The sequence below is a fragment of the Armigeres subalbatus genome, chromosome 3 (assembly GCF_024139115.2).
Source record: "Armigeres subalbatus isolate Guangzhou_Male chromosome 3, GZ_Asu_2, whole genome shotgun sequence".
In the NCBI taxonomy this organism is placed as follows: Eukaryota; Metazoa; Arthropoda; class Insecta; order Diptera; family Culicidae; genus Armigeres; species Armigeres subalbatus.
In genome coordinates this window covers 133604959-133620369 of record NC_085141.1, presented here as the reverse complement: position 1 = coordinate 133620369, position 15411 = coordinate 133604959, and the positions used below count along the sequence as shown (strand labels likewise).

The 15411-nt window shown below is 39.0% G+C and overlaps 3 protein-coding genes across 3 annotated transcripts in view; 1 reads left to right on the top strand and 2 right to left on the bottom strand.

Moving 5' to 3' along the window:
- LOC134228068 (uncharacterized) overlaps positions 1–3530 on the bottom strand; it is a 33819-nt gene extending 30289 nt beyond the window's left edge. The window contains exons 1-3 of the mRNA XM_062709841.1: positions 2771–3530; positions 2507–2710; positions 2386–2440 (exon numbers count right to left, since the gene is read on the bottom strand). Of these exons, the coding sequence (XP_062565825.1) occupies positions 2386–2440; positions 2507–2710; positions 2771–3233 (722 nt within the window). The 5' untranslated portion in view covers positions 3234–3530. The remainder of the gene's footprint in view (positions 1–2385; positions 2441–2506; positions 2711–2770) is intronic.
- The window catches only part of LOC134219341 (dynein regulatory complex protein 9-like), a 39811-nt gene extending 33807 nt beyond the window's left edge, over positions 1–6004 (top strand). Inside the window, exon 2 of the mRNA XM_062698064.1 lies at positions 5403–6004. Within this exon, the coding sequence (XP_062554048.1) occupies positions 5403–5972 (570 nt within the window). The 3' untranslated portion in view covers positions 5973–6004. The remainder of the gene's footprint in view (positions 1–5402) is intronic.
- LOC134221994 (uncharacterized) overlaps positions 1–15411 on the bottom strand; it is a 130594-nt gene that overhangs the window by 50178 nt on the left and 65005 nt on the right. The gene's annotated exons all lie outside the window — the stretch shown is intronic.

The window sequence follows — 15411 nt, the reverse complement described above, 5'->3', positions numbered from 1 at the left end:
CTCCCCATCTTCTTGCTATGAACTCACTTGGACCAGAAATGCATTAAGCAACCAATGAACATTTTGTAGTTTCTGTAATTTATTTCTGTTCATCTAAACATTAAGTTATTGTTGTCATAATAGACCAAGCATCGCGTAAACAAGTTCCATAATAATGGTCTCATCTCATCATTGGGAATCCGAGCTATGTCCAGAGATGCCTTGTGTCATGCCCGATCTGTAGTCAATCACTTATTCCCGGAAATAGAGCAACGTCTTGACACATCCCATTTTATCTGCGCGTCTTAAACTTATAGCGTGATTCCTGGATTCCTGACAACAGACGCCTGTGTCGTAGCATTTTGAGGAAGTTCTCTTTTCTGAAACCATCGAGTGATGACATGATGTTGTTTTAGTCGGATTTCACAAGGCGAACCTGTTTGGACCATAAGTTCAAAATAAATTACACAAATCCTTGAAAATTCACCGAAATCGCTGATTTGTCCGTAATATCCTACTTACACTTTATTATTTAAATCCGAATGGTATCCAAAACTAAGAGCCGAATTTTTCAGAAACACATCTAACTGATGCAAGTTTTTGTTTTGTTTTGCTGATCTTGACAGCAACGCCCAAAGTTCATTTTGAGCAACAGTGTTGCGGAGCGATTTGAAATTGTCTCATTAAATAATAAACTATTAATTTTCTTGAAAAAACGAACAATATTTTTTCATTTTTTTCTTTTTCTTGTAGCCTATTTAGATTACGCCGTTAATGATAATGAATATCATTAATAAAGAATATCTTGATTCCAATCCCCATACATATAGTTTCCTTTCTCCACTTTAACATGATATGTATTATGATAAATGGTGTAATCTGAATAGGCTATTAGAATATGAAGAAATGAAACCGTTTCAAAATTTACATTTGTTTTGCACATTTTGTACATCAATATTATTACTCTATACATATTGAAAGAAAAATGTTCCGTAGTAAGTAAAAAAATTGCTTTTTTTTCATCACGTGTAACGTAACTCCATTCTCCATTTATCAATTGAGAATATTCGGTGCCACCCAACTGAATGTGCATATTACATGGCAGCACAATGATACTTAATGCTAAGAGAAATCTTGATTTTTTTTATTTGTACTTTCTTATGGTGTAAATCATGCCTCTCTTCCATCATTTGGCAGCACTGGTACGCAAAGGAACGAATAAACTAAAAAGCGGAATATTCCAAAATAGCCTAGAAAAGAAAAAAAACGAAGGTTTCTATCCTTTTCGTTATTTCATATGATATGTATTCACTATGATAGCATCCATAAATAACGTAACGCTCAGAGGGGGAGGGGGGGTTACCCGAAGTGTGACAATCCTCACAAAAATGTTCAATGTTTCATACAAAAAGTGTGACATAGGGGGGAGGGGGGTTGATAATGGCCAATTTTTGCGTTACGTAATTAATTGATCTTCCCTATTCCACTGTTTTGATGGTGGTGAATATGAAGGAGTGACGGTTATTGAAAGGTTGGTTTTAAGCACTGACGAATCTAAGGAAAAACAATTTATAATCTGCTTTGAGCGTGCTTACAGCGGCTCACTAGCTATAAACTATTGGAATCAGCAGACGAAAAGCATCTATTGTTAAATTTCTTGAAATAACACCTTCACGAAAAAAATCATTTGAGGTGTCGTACACACTTAAAATAAATCGCCGAATTCGGTAAAATTTTACCGAAATCTCAACAGCAGAACTGTTCGGTAAATAATTTAACTGATTTTCGGTGATTTTGACAGTTGAGCAATGGAAAAAATACAAAAAATCTGTAAAATAAATTACCGAACAGTTCTGCTGTTGAGATTTCGGTAAAATTTACCGAATACGGTGAAATGAGGTAAGTGTGTAGCGAACACTTTTCTACACAACTAGTAGCAACCTGGGAGTAGCAAGTGTTTTTTCAAGAAAAATTTCTCCTTTTGAGACAGCCCGCGTTAGATGTTTTCGTCATACCATTTTTTGAGGTTAGCTCCATACCGCTTTTCGTGCATATTACGTAGTACCTGGATACGAACAGTAAAACAGCATTTGATTAATTAAAGAGATAACTCATTAAATTTAGCTCTTTTTATATGTTCCGCTCTGTTTCTACAGACAATGAACATAAACTCAACACGAATTGAACTGCTGTGCTTCAACTCAGTTAGCCAGTGATTCCTAAATGAACACAAATGAAAGACAATCTATATCGAATGAATGTGCACGAAAAAGGCTTTCTCAATTCTGATGGGAAAATAAATATGAAAATGAAAGAATGGGATTCAATTGAAGGCGATGAATACTAAGTTCATTATCGACTGACGAATTTCAATTGAAAATGAAATCGTCGGGCCCTGGTGCTGATTCGTCAACTATTATTTCATTCGGCATCTTGTCTAGTGCATTTGAAACTTGTTCTTCTGTAAATGTAATATAACGGGACAATTATGTGAAAATATAATTGGAATCAAGCATAGGAAACTTACGGTACGGAAACGTAATTTCTTCAGGCGGGAAGAAAGAAGATGTCGCGATTGTCGATAGACCAGAATCAAGCAGCGGTTTTTCAAACCCAAGGATTGTTTCAGGGACTAGCAGAGATTGACCACTCATGTCGCAGATGGACTGACGTATTCCAAATTTGTTCGTCTGCATCGGTATGTTGCCGGCTGCACTTGGGATTCGCATTTCTAACATTTGAAAGCACTCGTTACTTTGGTGTAATAAATGATTTACATAAATTTACATACCATTTACTGCCAATGATCCAGGCGACAGCAGCAATTCCTCCGGTAACCCAACATCTAATCGACCAGTGTTCAAATCAGGAACCATGTATTGTTGCTCCGGTAGCTGAAGAGGAATTTCACTGTGGACTCTCACGTTTAGACCATATTGCGGCAATATTGTCGTATCGAGGATAGGTAGTTCAGGCACATCACTAACAGAAGCAGCAGGTATATCCAAAGTAAATGCAATAGAAGAACCAGAGGGAGTTTCGTCTCCGATGCTTGACACTGGTTGATTTATGTCCTCCACACATTTGGCTCCTCCATTCCCTTCCACATCATCGGAACTGTCACACCGTCCACGAATAACACTTCCCCATGGATCTTCAAATGTCCACGCCAGGGGATCTACTATTTCACGTTTAATTTTCTTATTAATTTCACGCTGCCGGGCAGCTTTACGTTTTCTAAACGACCGAACCATTCTGCCAGATTGCAATACTTTTGTTTTTGTTTTTATTTTCGTTTCGTTTTTTACTTTTGTTTTCGTTTCTGGCAAACATAATCGAAGAAGGAAGTGTGGCTAGTTCTAGCGCAATAACAATTTAGGTATTATTTCGAAATAAATAATGTTTGGAAAAATACTCTGAAAAATTATGCTTAGTTACAGATTTTGCTCAAAAATTTAATTATTTGTATGGCTGTGACTTTTGCAATCACTTGTTGGCATTATTTTCATGATTTCATGTGAGAATAAAATAAATCATTATAAACCAAACTTACAGCACTGGAAAAAAATGATGCACCGATGGGTACCAGTCAAGGTACCGATGGGTACCAGTCAAGTTAGGGAGCGTCAAGGTGGGATGGTCGGTATGCCCTGTGGGCATATACGAGCAACTCGAAGTATGCTTCAAATGCCTGGAACCGGGGCACAAGCAATGGGACTGCAAAGGCCCTGACAGAAGCAATCTCTGCCGACGCTGCGGATTGGAGGGACATAAGGCACAATGCTAGGGCCCTCCTTAGCCGTGCGGTAAGACGCGCGGCTACAAAGCAAGACCATGCTGAGGGTGGCTGGGTTCGATTCCCGGTGCCGGTCTAGGCAATTGTCGAATTTGTAATTGTCTCGACTTCCCTGGGCATAAAAGTATCATCGTGCTAGCCTCATGATATACGAATGCAAAAATGGTAACCTGGCTAAGAAACCTCGCAGTTAAAAACTGTGGAAGTGCTTAATGAACACTAAGCTGCGAGGCGGCTCTGTCCCAGTGTGGGGATGTAATGCCAAGAAGAAGATGAAGAAGAAGGCACAATGCTGCACGAACCCTCCCAATTGTTTGATTTGTTCCAGCAAAGCTGTGAACAGCAAGCACCCCATGAGGGGTTCGATGTGCCCGGCGTTTAAGCGTGCTGCAAAATCACAGTGCAGATAACGCAGCTGGCTTGCTCGGCCTCGCCCGAGTGTTTGGTGTGCGCAGGTTTAGAGGAAACGGCGGAACACGTGTTGTTCATAAGCTCACATTTTCGCGCAATGCGTGACCACATGCTTGCCACATGTGGTCTGGACACGACACGAGTCACGATGTTCGGTGCTGCAAGGACACGCAGCTAACCTCGAGGGTGCGTTGTGCACTGGTTTCTGGTTGTACCGAAGGGACGATGGGCTTGGCGGCAATGGAAACGGTTTAGCGGGTTGGGGATGTAGTCCTGCCTCCCTCGTTTGCTGTTGGAGGTGGTCCCTAACCCCGCACTTCCTGGACAACCCAGGATGTCTGATGAGCAGATTCCCCCTCCATTGCTTAGGAAGAAAAAAAAACACACACACACACACACACACGCACAGAAATCACCTCAATTCGTCGAGCTGAATTGATTGGTATATAACACTATGGGTCTCCGAGCCTTTTATAAAAAGTTTGTTTTTGAAGCGAACATATAGCCTTTACGTATACTTAGGATACGAGAAAGGCAAAAACATAAAAACTGACCAAATGATTTGACTTTGACAATAACAATGAACGTAATTTCCTTCGATTCATTTGCAACAGCATCTTTTGTACGACATGTTTCAACTTTGAAAGGAATTATGCAACGGTATCAAGGATGTTACCGATCATTTAGCAATCAAGGTTTGATCATTTCAGTAGTTTATCAAAAACTCATTCCAGAAGCTGAATTTCAAAATGTGTTGTATGGTGGACTTTGAATGCGAAGGTTTTTCTACAACTCTGCTTAATGGTTTGTTTGACTTCCACTAATAACGGAGTGGAATCGCTAGTTGCAGTTACTTATACTAAATGATAACAAAATTCCAATCATTTAGTTTAGGTTAATGCATCTAGCGCTATAACTCCGTTATAAGTGGAATTCAAACAACGAACCTTTAGGCAGAGTTGTAGAAAAACCTTCACAGTCTAAGTCCACCATACAACACATTTTGAAATTCAGCTTCTGGAATGAGTTTTTGATAAACTACTGAAATGATCACACCCAGATTATTAAATGATCGGTAACATCCTTGAACGGTATCATCAAAGGCCTGGTGCATGGGTTTCTACTCTATTCAAAGTCCCGCCAGCAAAGCTTTAAAAAAATCAGTTTATTTCTTCAAATGAGACATAACAAAACTACAATCATTTCCATATTTCAGGAAGAGTACAGTCTAGAAGTAGCTAGAAATATTCTCGTCGAGCGTTGGGAATTCTCCAGAATGGAACAATTATTGTTCCAACTACAAGATCGTTACGATACATTGGAAAAAGATACCCGCAACGCTGAACGCTACATAAGATTAAATCTGAAGGCATGCAGACTAATTGAACAATTCTACGCCTGGCAGCTGGACAAGGTGGAAATGGATATAGATCAATGGATGGAACGGTTCGAACGGGAGAAGGACGATTTGGATGGCCGCTTCCAGAGGGCCAGAGCCAAGAGGAAACTGTGGGATACTCTGAAGGAGGAGGTTCAGCACCGTGAAGGGGAAGTTGAACGTTTGCAACTGCTGGAAAATGCGCATAATAAGCGAATCGATTACAAGAAGCTATGTTGGGACAGTGCAATAAAAATTCAGGCGTGGTGGCGCGGGGTAATCGTTAGGAAAGGTATCAAACTTGGCCGTCGTCGTGGAAAACCTCGTAGGAAAGCGAAGAGCAAGGGGAAGAAAAGCAATAGTAAGAAAGGCAACAAATCAACGGCATCGAGAAAATTGAAAAAATAAAAAATAAATCACTGTCAAGTTTACTTCTTGATGCCTCGTAATTCATATCCAGGTAATATAACTAATTGACTTAATTATCTTCGAAACGGATTGGAAAAGCAGCTCTATTATAACACTTGGAATCATTCAATCTAATGAACAACAACCGATGAAAGCTATTCCGTGCGCTAAATCAATTATCTAGCGATATTGATTGTACGCTAGCAATGTTGGACTAATTGAGCTGGCGATAAAGATAGCTCCTCTTGAAAATCACCCTACCCGTGTGGGTGGGCTCCAAACGCAAGGGATATAGACGTCTCGTCGGTTTTGGTTCTGACAGATTGAAGTACCTCCTCGGTTCACTGATTGGCTCTGTTCAACTGATATTCTTGCCGGGTTTGCTTTGCACCCAATGAAAATTGAATATTTCCTGCGAATGGTAATGCTCCATATGATGTGCATTCATTCAGAATAACCTCAAATTTATTACTCGGCTGAAGCGTGCTATTGATTGGACAGGCATAAAATTGAACTAAAGAGGTATGTTGACCTTGTTTTATAGCAGTGTAAAGGGGGATGTATCTCTCCACTAATTGTCCTACATGGCAATGAAATATCCAGGAGCATGTTTCATAGTTTGAATCTCAGTTTTCCTTGTTTGATATGGAGTGTTTGGTTAAAAATATATATTTCAATTTCTTGGCATAAAAGTTTCTAGTTAGTGTTAGTGGTATTCCATTTAAATCCACCACTTCGAAATCTTTACAGAAATGTATATCGTTTCCTGCCTTTTTTTAACCGTTCTCAGTGTCTTGTAGTCAACAACGAAACAGTGAAGATGGCCTTACTGTTGAGCAGTGTTGGTAAAAACTCAAAATCTCAAAACTCATGGATGATTCAAATCAAGCTTGAGTTGAAACGCACCCAACTCAGCACCTAAAAACTCATGGATGAGTTGAATCATCCATTTGAATCATCGTAGGTTTTCTTTTGTTCTCCTTCTTTAAAAACAGTGAATTAACGTTTGTCGCATAAAATGTTAGACAGTCTTTTATGTATAAGCAATAAATGGCCCCCAAATTAATTTCAAATGCGTTTTTAAACCAAAATGATTTTTTTGGCAAATGAGTGAAATGATGCGTTTTAGCATGAAAAAATCAAGCGTGATGCATTCCTTTAAAATCGCAGACGATTTCGATCGCACGGGAGCGCTCATTGATTGAGATTTATGAGTGATTTTACCAACACTGCAGTGTTGAGCTTGAAATACGAATCTGTAGATTAGTAAGTGATAGAATTAAATGGAATATAACTGGTCGTATGAGTTAGACATAGGTTCTGTCCAGTAAATGAAATAAACGTATGTAAAGCTATCAGTTGTTTTTAAGGATATGGTTGAAGGAGTATTTAAAATAATAATACTGTCTAGCATCAGCATGACGAACTGAAACGCAATTCTTTGTTAAACACCCCTACCCTGACCAATGCGAGTTTTGAGGCTAACATAGGATGCTGTGGGGTTTGACAGTACGCTTTGTTAAACCTCTATTGAAGGAAGACAGCATGCCACTCTATTAACATACAGACTAACGAGGCTGGATTAATAACAAAGAGCCGCTATGTCAAAATTTGAACAACGCGTTTGCTGTAAAATCTAACTAAAGCGCCTGAATATAGAATTCCTATCTCTAATAGGGGTGGTGGGGGTAAATTGGACACCCTAAGAACTGCTGCTGTTTATCAAGTGGTTATCAAGAAATTGCATTGTTCAATGCAGGTGTGTCGAAGCTTATCTTATTGGTTAACAAAGCCTGTTGAGAAAAAAGTTTGAAAAAATATTTAAATATGTTATTTTGATCATTTAAAATTAGTCCAAAATAGTTCAATTTTGTTTTGGGCGGGGTAAAATGGTCAGGCGGTGGGGTAAAGTGAACAATATATTGTAAATAAAGCAAATAAGTCGATCTGAATATTTTAAAGCAAATACATATTCTTAATAATATTCAAAATGTTAGCTGACATGTCTAAACACTTCGTTTTATCACAGACAAGCAGACGTACCGGGCTTGGTCGAAATGATGGGGTGGGATTTTTTTCCATATTCAATTGACCATTGCTCAGTGAAATATTACCTGGTTCCTTTGGTTTTGCATTGGTTCGGCAGGAAATTCATCTAGTTATGAAAAACGAGTTGAAAATCGTGTTCTGGCCTCAGGAGAAATTCTGGATTATTTGACGGCATGTCAAAAATGCTAGATTTTGTTCGCCTATATTATTAAAATGGATGAAAGGTTGGCCCTTGTTATGCTCTTTTACAGAAACTAGAGCTAGAGCTGAGTTGATTGATATATGGGTATCACAGATAGGATGACAAACATCTGAGATATGGATGATTCCATAAACGAAGTGTGTCGAATGGGAATATTTGCTCTGGAATGTAGAGAGTGTAAGAAAATGTGTGTGTGCAGCGTAAATGACCAGATCCCCCATTTCTTAAACCCCTGATTGATGATCCCACTGTCAGCCGAACCGAATAAGGTTGAAATTTGAGTTGGTTTGTCTCCATTTCTCTGACAGAACATTGTCCACTTTACCCCCGGGCGACATGACCAATTTACCCCCATAGCTACATGTTTTTCAAATAACACCTAAACTTAAAAAAAAATTAAAAAACTATCTTCCATCAACCATTTCCGCTTTATAACAAGCAAAATGAACGATGCGAACGATATTTTGGTTTAGAACTACTAATTCAGAGTTTTCATGGCTTAAATGCAACAGTGCAGAAATTACATCAAACTAGCATTTTGCGAAGGCGCGCAAAATTTTGTTAAAATCTAACTGTTAAATAGATATTTCATGATTTGAAATAGCTCGGAGAGCATGAAATGCTTGATTTATGGTGTAGCATGGAAAATAATACGAGAAATTCATAAACAGGGGATAAACAAGCCGTTACCCACTTTACCCCGCCTGTTCACTTTACCCCCGCTACCCCTATCATTGTGCTCGATTGAAACAACCGATTTGACAGTAAACGCGCTGTTCTAATTTCGACATGGCGTCTTTTTGTTCTTCGGATGGTCTGCACACCGAATCGAATGATAATGGCCAACGATGCATAAGCTTTGCAGCCTTCCGCACAATCGACGGTAGAGACTTCTTGAAGACTACGAAGGTCCACCCGCACGTTACGCAGGAATATCGCGAATACAACGTGCCCATACTCTCAAGCTCTATCTGGAATAAAAGCGAATGTCGCAAGAGAGAATTCTCTTCGTCGACTCCCCCCTTTTTAATAAAAGTGACAAGCAGCACGATAGAAAACAATGCGAACTTGCATTCTGATGTGATAAACTGCAAAGAAATCCTCTGCTTGTCACTTTTATTTAAAACAGGGGAAGTCGACGAAGAGAATTCTCTCTTGCGACATTCGCCCTTTTACCAGATAGAGCTTGACATCATCTATTCATCAACTTCAAGATTTGTTGGATTTCGGACCACCCTAATAAACTATTTTCCAAAGCAGTGCTCGATGTATGCACGGTGACGGTGTGCAACAATGAAGCCACAAACGCAATCCAACGGAATGGCGAAGGACGCAGCTTAGTGAGTAAACACTGTTTACTCTTTTAGTTGAACTATTTAATTTCATATGCGTACTTTTTCACCAATTAAAGAGTACTTTGGTGGCACAGTGTGCAAACGTCCATGCCACAGACGCATGGGCGTCGTTGGTAACAACAACGCATAAGTCCCGAAATTCATGTATAAAAGCGTTAATTCAAAATTGACGTAAAAAACTCGTAAGGGTTCTACTTAAGATCCACGTAAAAAGTAGTGTAAAAAGCGACTCTAGTGTACTGTGTTCATAGAAAGAAAAGTTATTTATTTATATTTATAGGGTACTAGCTGTATGTACACGGCCTTGCTCGGAGGTGCCAGTTTGATTCGCAGTTTTTTCATAATCGGAAAATGAATAAACCAATTGGTCATCATGAGAATTCTGTTTTCTTATTGAAATATTTCATCATTTGATTAAAAGAAGGCAGATTTCATTTGAAAACATTGACTGATTTTGAAAAAGGAACCAAACCCGAAATCGCCTTTTTTGCCAAAACGTCTATTTCTAAAGAAGGAAAAACATCCACCGATGTCTCATTCCGGACAACCATCTATTTTTAAAGAAGGGAACACATTCACCATTCTGAGGGAAACACATTATAATCATTGCTTTACACTTGTCAAGCCATGCTTTCGATTAATGGTTGCGTTGATCGATAACTAAACAGTACCACTCATCCACACCCTCTCTTTTCCATACTTAATCCACTATCGTCGTCTCCCTAATATGAAGAATGTATGTTCCAAATTTGGCTGAAATCAGTGAAGGGGAGATCAAAAGTTTCACTGAGGTGATTGAGAGCTGAACTATGCCAGTCCCTCCACAAACTTCCCGTTTTCTAAACATCATCCCTAACCCCTATCATTGTCTTCTTAAGAAAAAGAATGGGTGTTCCAAATTTGGTTGAAATCGGGCAAGACCATAGGGGGTTGAGAGTTACACTGAATTGCTCGTTTTATAAAGACAACCTCTTCCCCTTTACCCTCCTTCTTCCACCAATGACCATTACACTCCCTTTGTTATCTTCTCCTTAGGATAGAGAATTTGTGTACCACATTTGGTTGAAATCGGTACAGGGGTTCAGAAGTTACACTGAATTGCCCATTTTCTGAACAATACCTCTCCCTCCAGACCTCCTTTCCCAAAGCCGATCATATGGGAGGGTAACTCCCATATGATCGGCTCCTCACAGTGAATGTGTACAAAATTTGTTTGAAAATGGCCCTGGGAGTTGAAAGTTACACATAATTGCTCGTTTTCTAAACAAAACCCCTCCCACCACCCCTCCCCCTTATCCAAATGACCACCCCACCCCATTTGTTAACTTCTTGAGGATAGAGAATGTGTGTACTACATATATATAGTGGAATATATAGATGAGCGAAGATAAATCCTTTGTCTCCAAACGAACTGTCACACGCTTAAAATCAATAACACAGAGATGTGTTTGCTTCACACAAAACGGACCTAATGCAGAACATCACCTAGATGAGCGACAGTTACACAGGCACAAAAATGCATCGTACGGTCGTGATAAGGGTCCTTTTCAATATGTAAACGTTTGTGCAGATTCCTTGTTTCATGAGGAACCAAATACTGTTGAAAATATTGAAATCCAAGCTTCAATAAAACCACACGAGCTATTTTTGGGGCTGTATAACTGTCGCTCATCTAGGTGCTGTTCTGCATTAGGTCCGTTTTGTGTGAAGCAGACATATCTCTGTGTTATTGATTTTAAGCGTGCAAACGTGTCTCCAAACGAGCATGACGTCACGATTTCAATGGAAATGTTAATGGCTGAGACGTCATATGCGTGCGTGCACGGTCAAAAAAATCGACTCAGCCATGCTTTCGCTCATCTATAGATTCTACTATCTAAAATGTGTACTAAATTTGGTTGAAATCGGCCAAGTGGTTCAGAAGTAGTTAGTGAACATACATACATACCTTAGCCTAACGTGCTGCGATTGAGCACATTCATTATAAATCTTCATATTGATATTGAATCCAAACACGTCGCCGTTTGCGTAAAAATGGGTGATTTTTTATTAGCGCTACTTTAGCTGCAAGATCACAGATCAAGTTATTTTTCTTAGTTAGTTCTAACTAATTCTAACTTATAATATATTCTCGCATGCAGCATGTTTTTTTCTTCTGATTTTCCAAAATGAACTTCATTGAACATCTGATTCGAGCTGAGCGAACGGCACTTCCTGCTATTATCCCATATCACATGGTAAATTAGTTCGCTATTCAAATGTCATCAGCACGACAAATCATTTCAACATCAAACACTTGAACGCATCACACCAGCATCGTCCGGGGTGTTCTCTCCGTTTGCTATCGGCTGCCGCCCGAGCAGTAGAAAATATGAAATTCTTAGGAAATCCACGCACAACATTAATCGTTACAAAAAACCACGTACCACGTGCTATCTAGTGAGCAGTGAAACGAAAATGAAACGTCAACGCAGTTTTGTCATCCTATTTTGACGTTTGGCTGCTTTTTAATTGGGGTTTGCTCAAGCCTGTGATAAGTGCGGTGTCATTATCATCAATAAAATATATTATAGTTACCAGATAAAGATTGTCGCTTCGGTTCCCTTTGTTCTGCTGTCCGAAACATGTGTGGTACCTGACTGTCAAATCGTATGTGTTTTTCCTTCATTGACATTTAGATCCCCTATCCTTGCCAGCAAAAGATGTTACTGACAGCGACGACAGCGTCTTTATCTGGTAACTAAAATATCTTTTTCATCAATAGATATAATCCTGTAATCATTGACAAGCAATATACTACAAAAGCACTAGCACTACATCAGACCCCTAGCGGAAGAAAAAAGTACCCATCGTTGAGTTTTTTAAACTTACTTTTGAGTTATTTTTTCTCTTCTCTTTAATCCACTCTTTCTTCTGTTGTCAAAAACAAAAGAGCGAAACAATCCAACGACGCCAGTTCAATACTTGAAGCCAATTTTGAGTTTATCGCCTGAACTCAAAATTGAGTGAATTAAGTGCGGGCTCGGTAGTCATATGGCTACTGCTTCTGCCTCATACGCAGGAGGTCGTGGGTTCAATCCCAGGTCCGTTCCATTCTCCTACTTTGTATCTTTCTCTTTATTTCTCATGTTCTAGCAATCGCTAGAACTGGAAATGGACTTCCATACCGTTTCCATTACTATTCCTATACCTTCAACTTGAGTATTCTAACAGTAATCTGCTAGAATTGGAAATGAACTTATAGAGCTCGTTTCCTACATCCAATTAGAAATTCCATCAGTTACCTTCTCCTATCTATCACATTGGCAGCTCGTTAACCAAGACGGACCTCTGCCTCTCCAACCTAACCCAAAAATTCCAACAAATTCCGCATGAACTCGTGGCAAGTGCAGAGGTATATTCGGCTTGCAGTGGGCGAGTGATTGCATCATCATTTCCTCCCCCTTCCCTACATTGACTTGCATTCTGATGTGGCAGGCGCCAGTATGACCTAACAAATGAGATCACCAGTACTTGTACATTGAAGATGTGTGCTAGTCCCAAGCAAACATCTGTTGGTTCCCTGTGCAAGAACAGCTGATCTGGTCATAATGGAGTAACAACTACGAGCAGTCAATCAAGCTCAAGCTGAACTCAAAATTGAGTGAATTAAACTTCCAGTTGGGTAAATAAATTTTCCGTTGGGTACTTTTTTAATATGGAAGTAAAGGCAAACTTTTTCGGCCCCATTTACTCAATTCTGGCATCCCGTACGGATGTTCGAGGTTGGGTTAATTGAACTCACTATTGAGTAGTTTATTTCTTCCGTGCTGGATCTGGCGAACCCCCAACTAAAGATTACCCAATAAGCAAACGTTTTGTGTATTGGAAACAACATGTTTTGTTATTAACTCCGGAGCGCAATTATGATTGAACCAAAAAAAGTCGATTTCACCGTCAAATGCAACTTATTGTGTTCAACTCGGATAATGCTAAGTACCCTGTGAGGTGGTATACTATGTCACCTATGAGTCACCGAGCTTTCTTTTAAAAGTTACGTTCTGGAATCATTCTATTCCTATAGCCTTTACTTGCGCTTACTGTGCGAGAAAAGATCAATAATTCTACGTTGGTAACTGAAGTTAATAATATGACGAAAGTAGTATTTCCTAGGAGCTCTATGTGATGAACTTATATTAGGTATAAAAAGTCACAAAAATAAAGTCTAAACAAGTATTTCCTCTTGTTCGGGTATGTTATAGCGCAGACCAACGCAACGCGTTAGAAGAACTGAGTTGTATCTGGATTGGAAATGCTGAATATAAAGCAAGCAAGAGATGATGAAAAACGATAGACGGATAGAGACTAGTTTGGCACAGTGTAGAAATAGATACTATGATATGCTAAAGAAATAAAGAAATAAGGAAACAAGAAATTGAGGAATTGAAGCATTAGTGAATCTGCGTGGTGACAATGATCTAAATGGTGATTTAATGCCAACTTAGAAAAAGGAAAAGAAAATCAACACACATCTGATGAACTATGAGAGTGTGACATTTTATGAATAGATGATGAACTTGATCCTAAAAATAAAGAATCACAGGAAAAGATGCTTAAAAATGTTTTGTAAATTTGAGTACTTAGGGGAAAGTGGTCGGTTGCTGGCACTGGTCGGGTGTCGGCACCAAGACGTAACTTTTGAGAAATAACAGATATGTTATGCATGCGTTATGTAAGCACGGTATTTTTGTGCTGACTACCGATCCAAACAGATGCCTACGTTTTGTTAAGCAAAGTAAACATTTTATATCAAGTGAAAACCTACTCAGAAGTTTTTTCATTCAGTTGTTAGTGTTGCAAAACGAAGTAAAACGATCGAAAAGAAAAAAATATTACATATTTACAAAGTAAATTCACTCTTTTTCGTGACTAAATATTGAATGCCACCGTTTCCAATTAATCTTTTCAAAAATTGTTGCTTATTTCGGTTGTGGGCACCCAAACATGGTCGGTTGTCGGCACCCCATTTTCCAAGAAAGATATCAAGACCAATGGGAGAGCTCCATTCTATTAAAATTATTCATATTTTGAATATATAAATATAATTTACCGCCTAAATCGTGGAAATAGTATGGCGGGACTGGTCAATTTCACCACTGAAAGTGGACAATCTTGAAAGAAATTATCATTCATGTTTATGAGCATCGCTCGTTTATATAACAGATTCCTCCATAATGATAAATTTATTCCCATCGTAGAAATTCAACAAAGGGACAAACAGACTTGATGTTATTTTTACTAATTTTTTGAACAAAGTTCGGTATTTTTAATGTTTTCGGAAAATATGCATTAGAAAAGACCGTTCTGTGATAAAAACTTTAAATCTCCAAAAACAAACATGGGACAATTAGGCGTAGAAAGGCAGTACAGGCTTCCATTGGTATGCAAATATCACCTCTTTGTTCCATTGGGCGAGAGTTATGAATCATGAACGAAAGGGTGCCGACAAACGACCACATTCGCTTAAATATTCCTACATTTCTGCACAGTGTCTCAACGAGAAATAGGTTCATACACATATAAAACGCCATGCGAGAAGGCGAGATAATGAAAAATGTGGATATGGGTTAAAGGCCAGGGCATAGATCTATGGGAGAGTCCTGTTCTGCCCATTCGTCCTTCTAAAGCGATGCGATGAGTAGGAAAGTAATGCGGACTGGAAATACGACACGTGGTGGTGGATGCTGACGGAATTATCATTTGATAGTTAGGAAGAAAACAGAAAGCAGTGTCAACTACCTGGCGGAACAGCTACATTTCTTTTGCATGGTGATTTTGCAACGGTTTCGGCTTG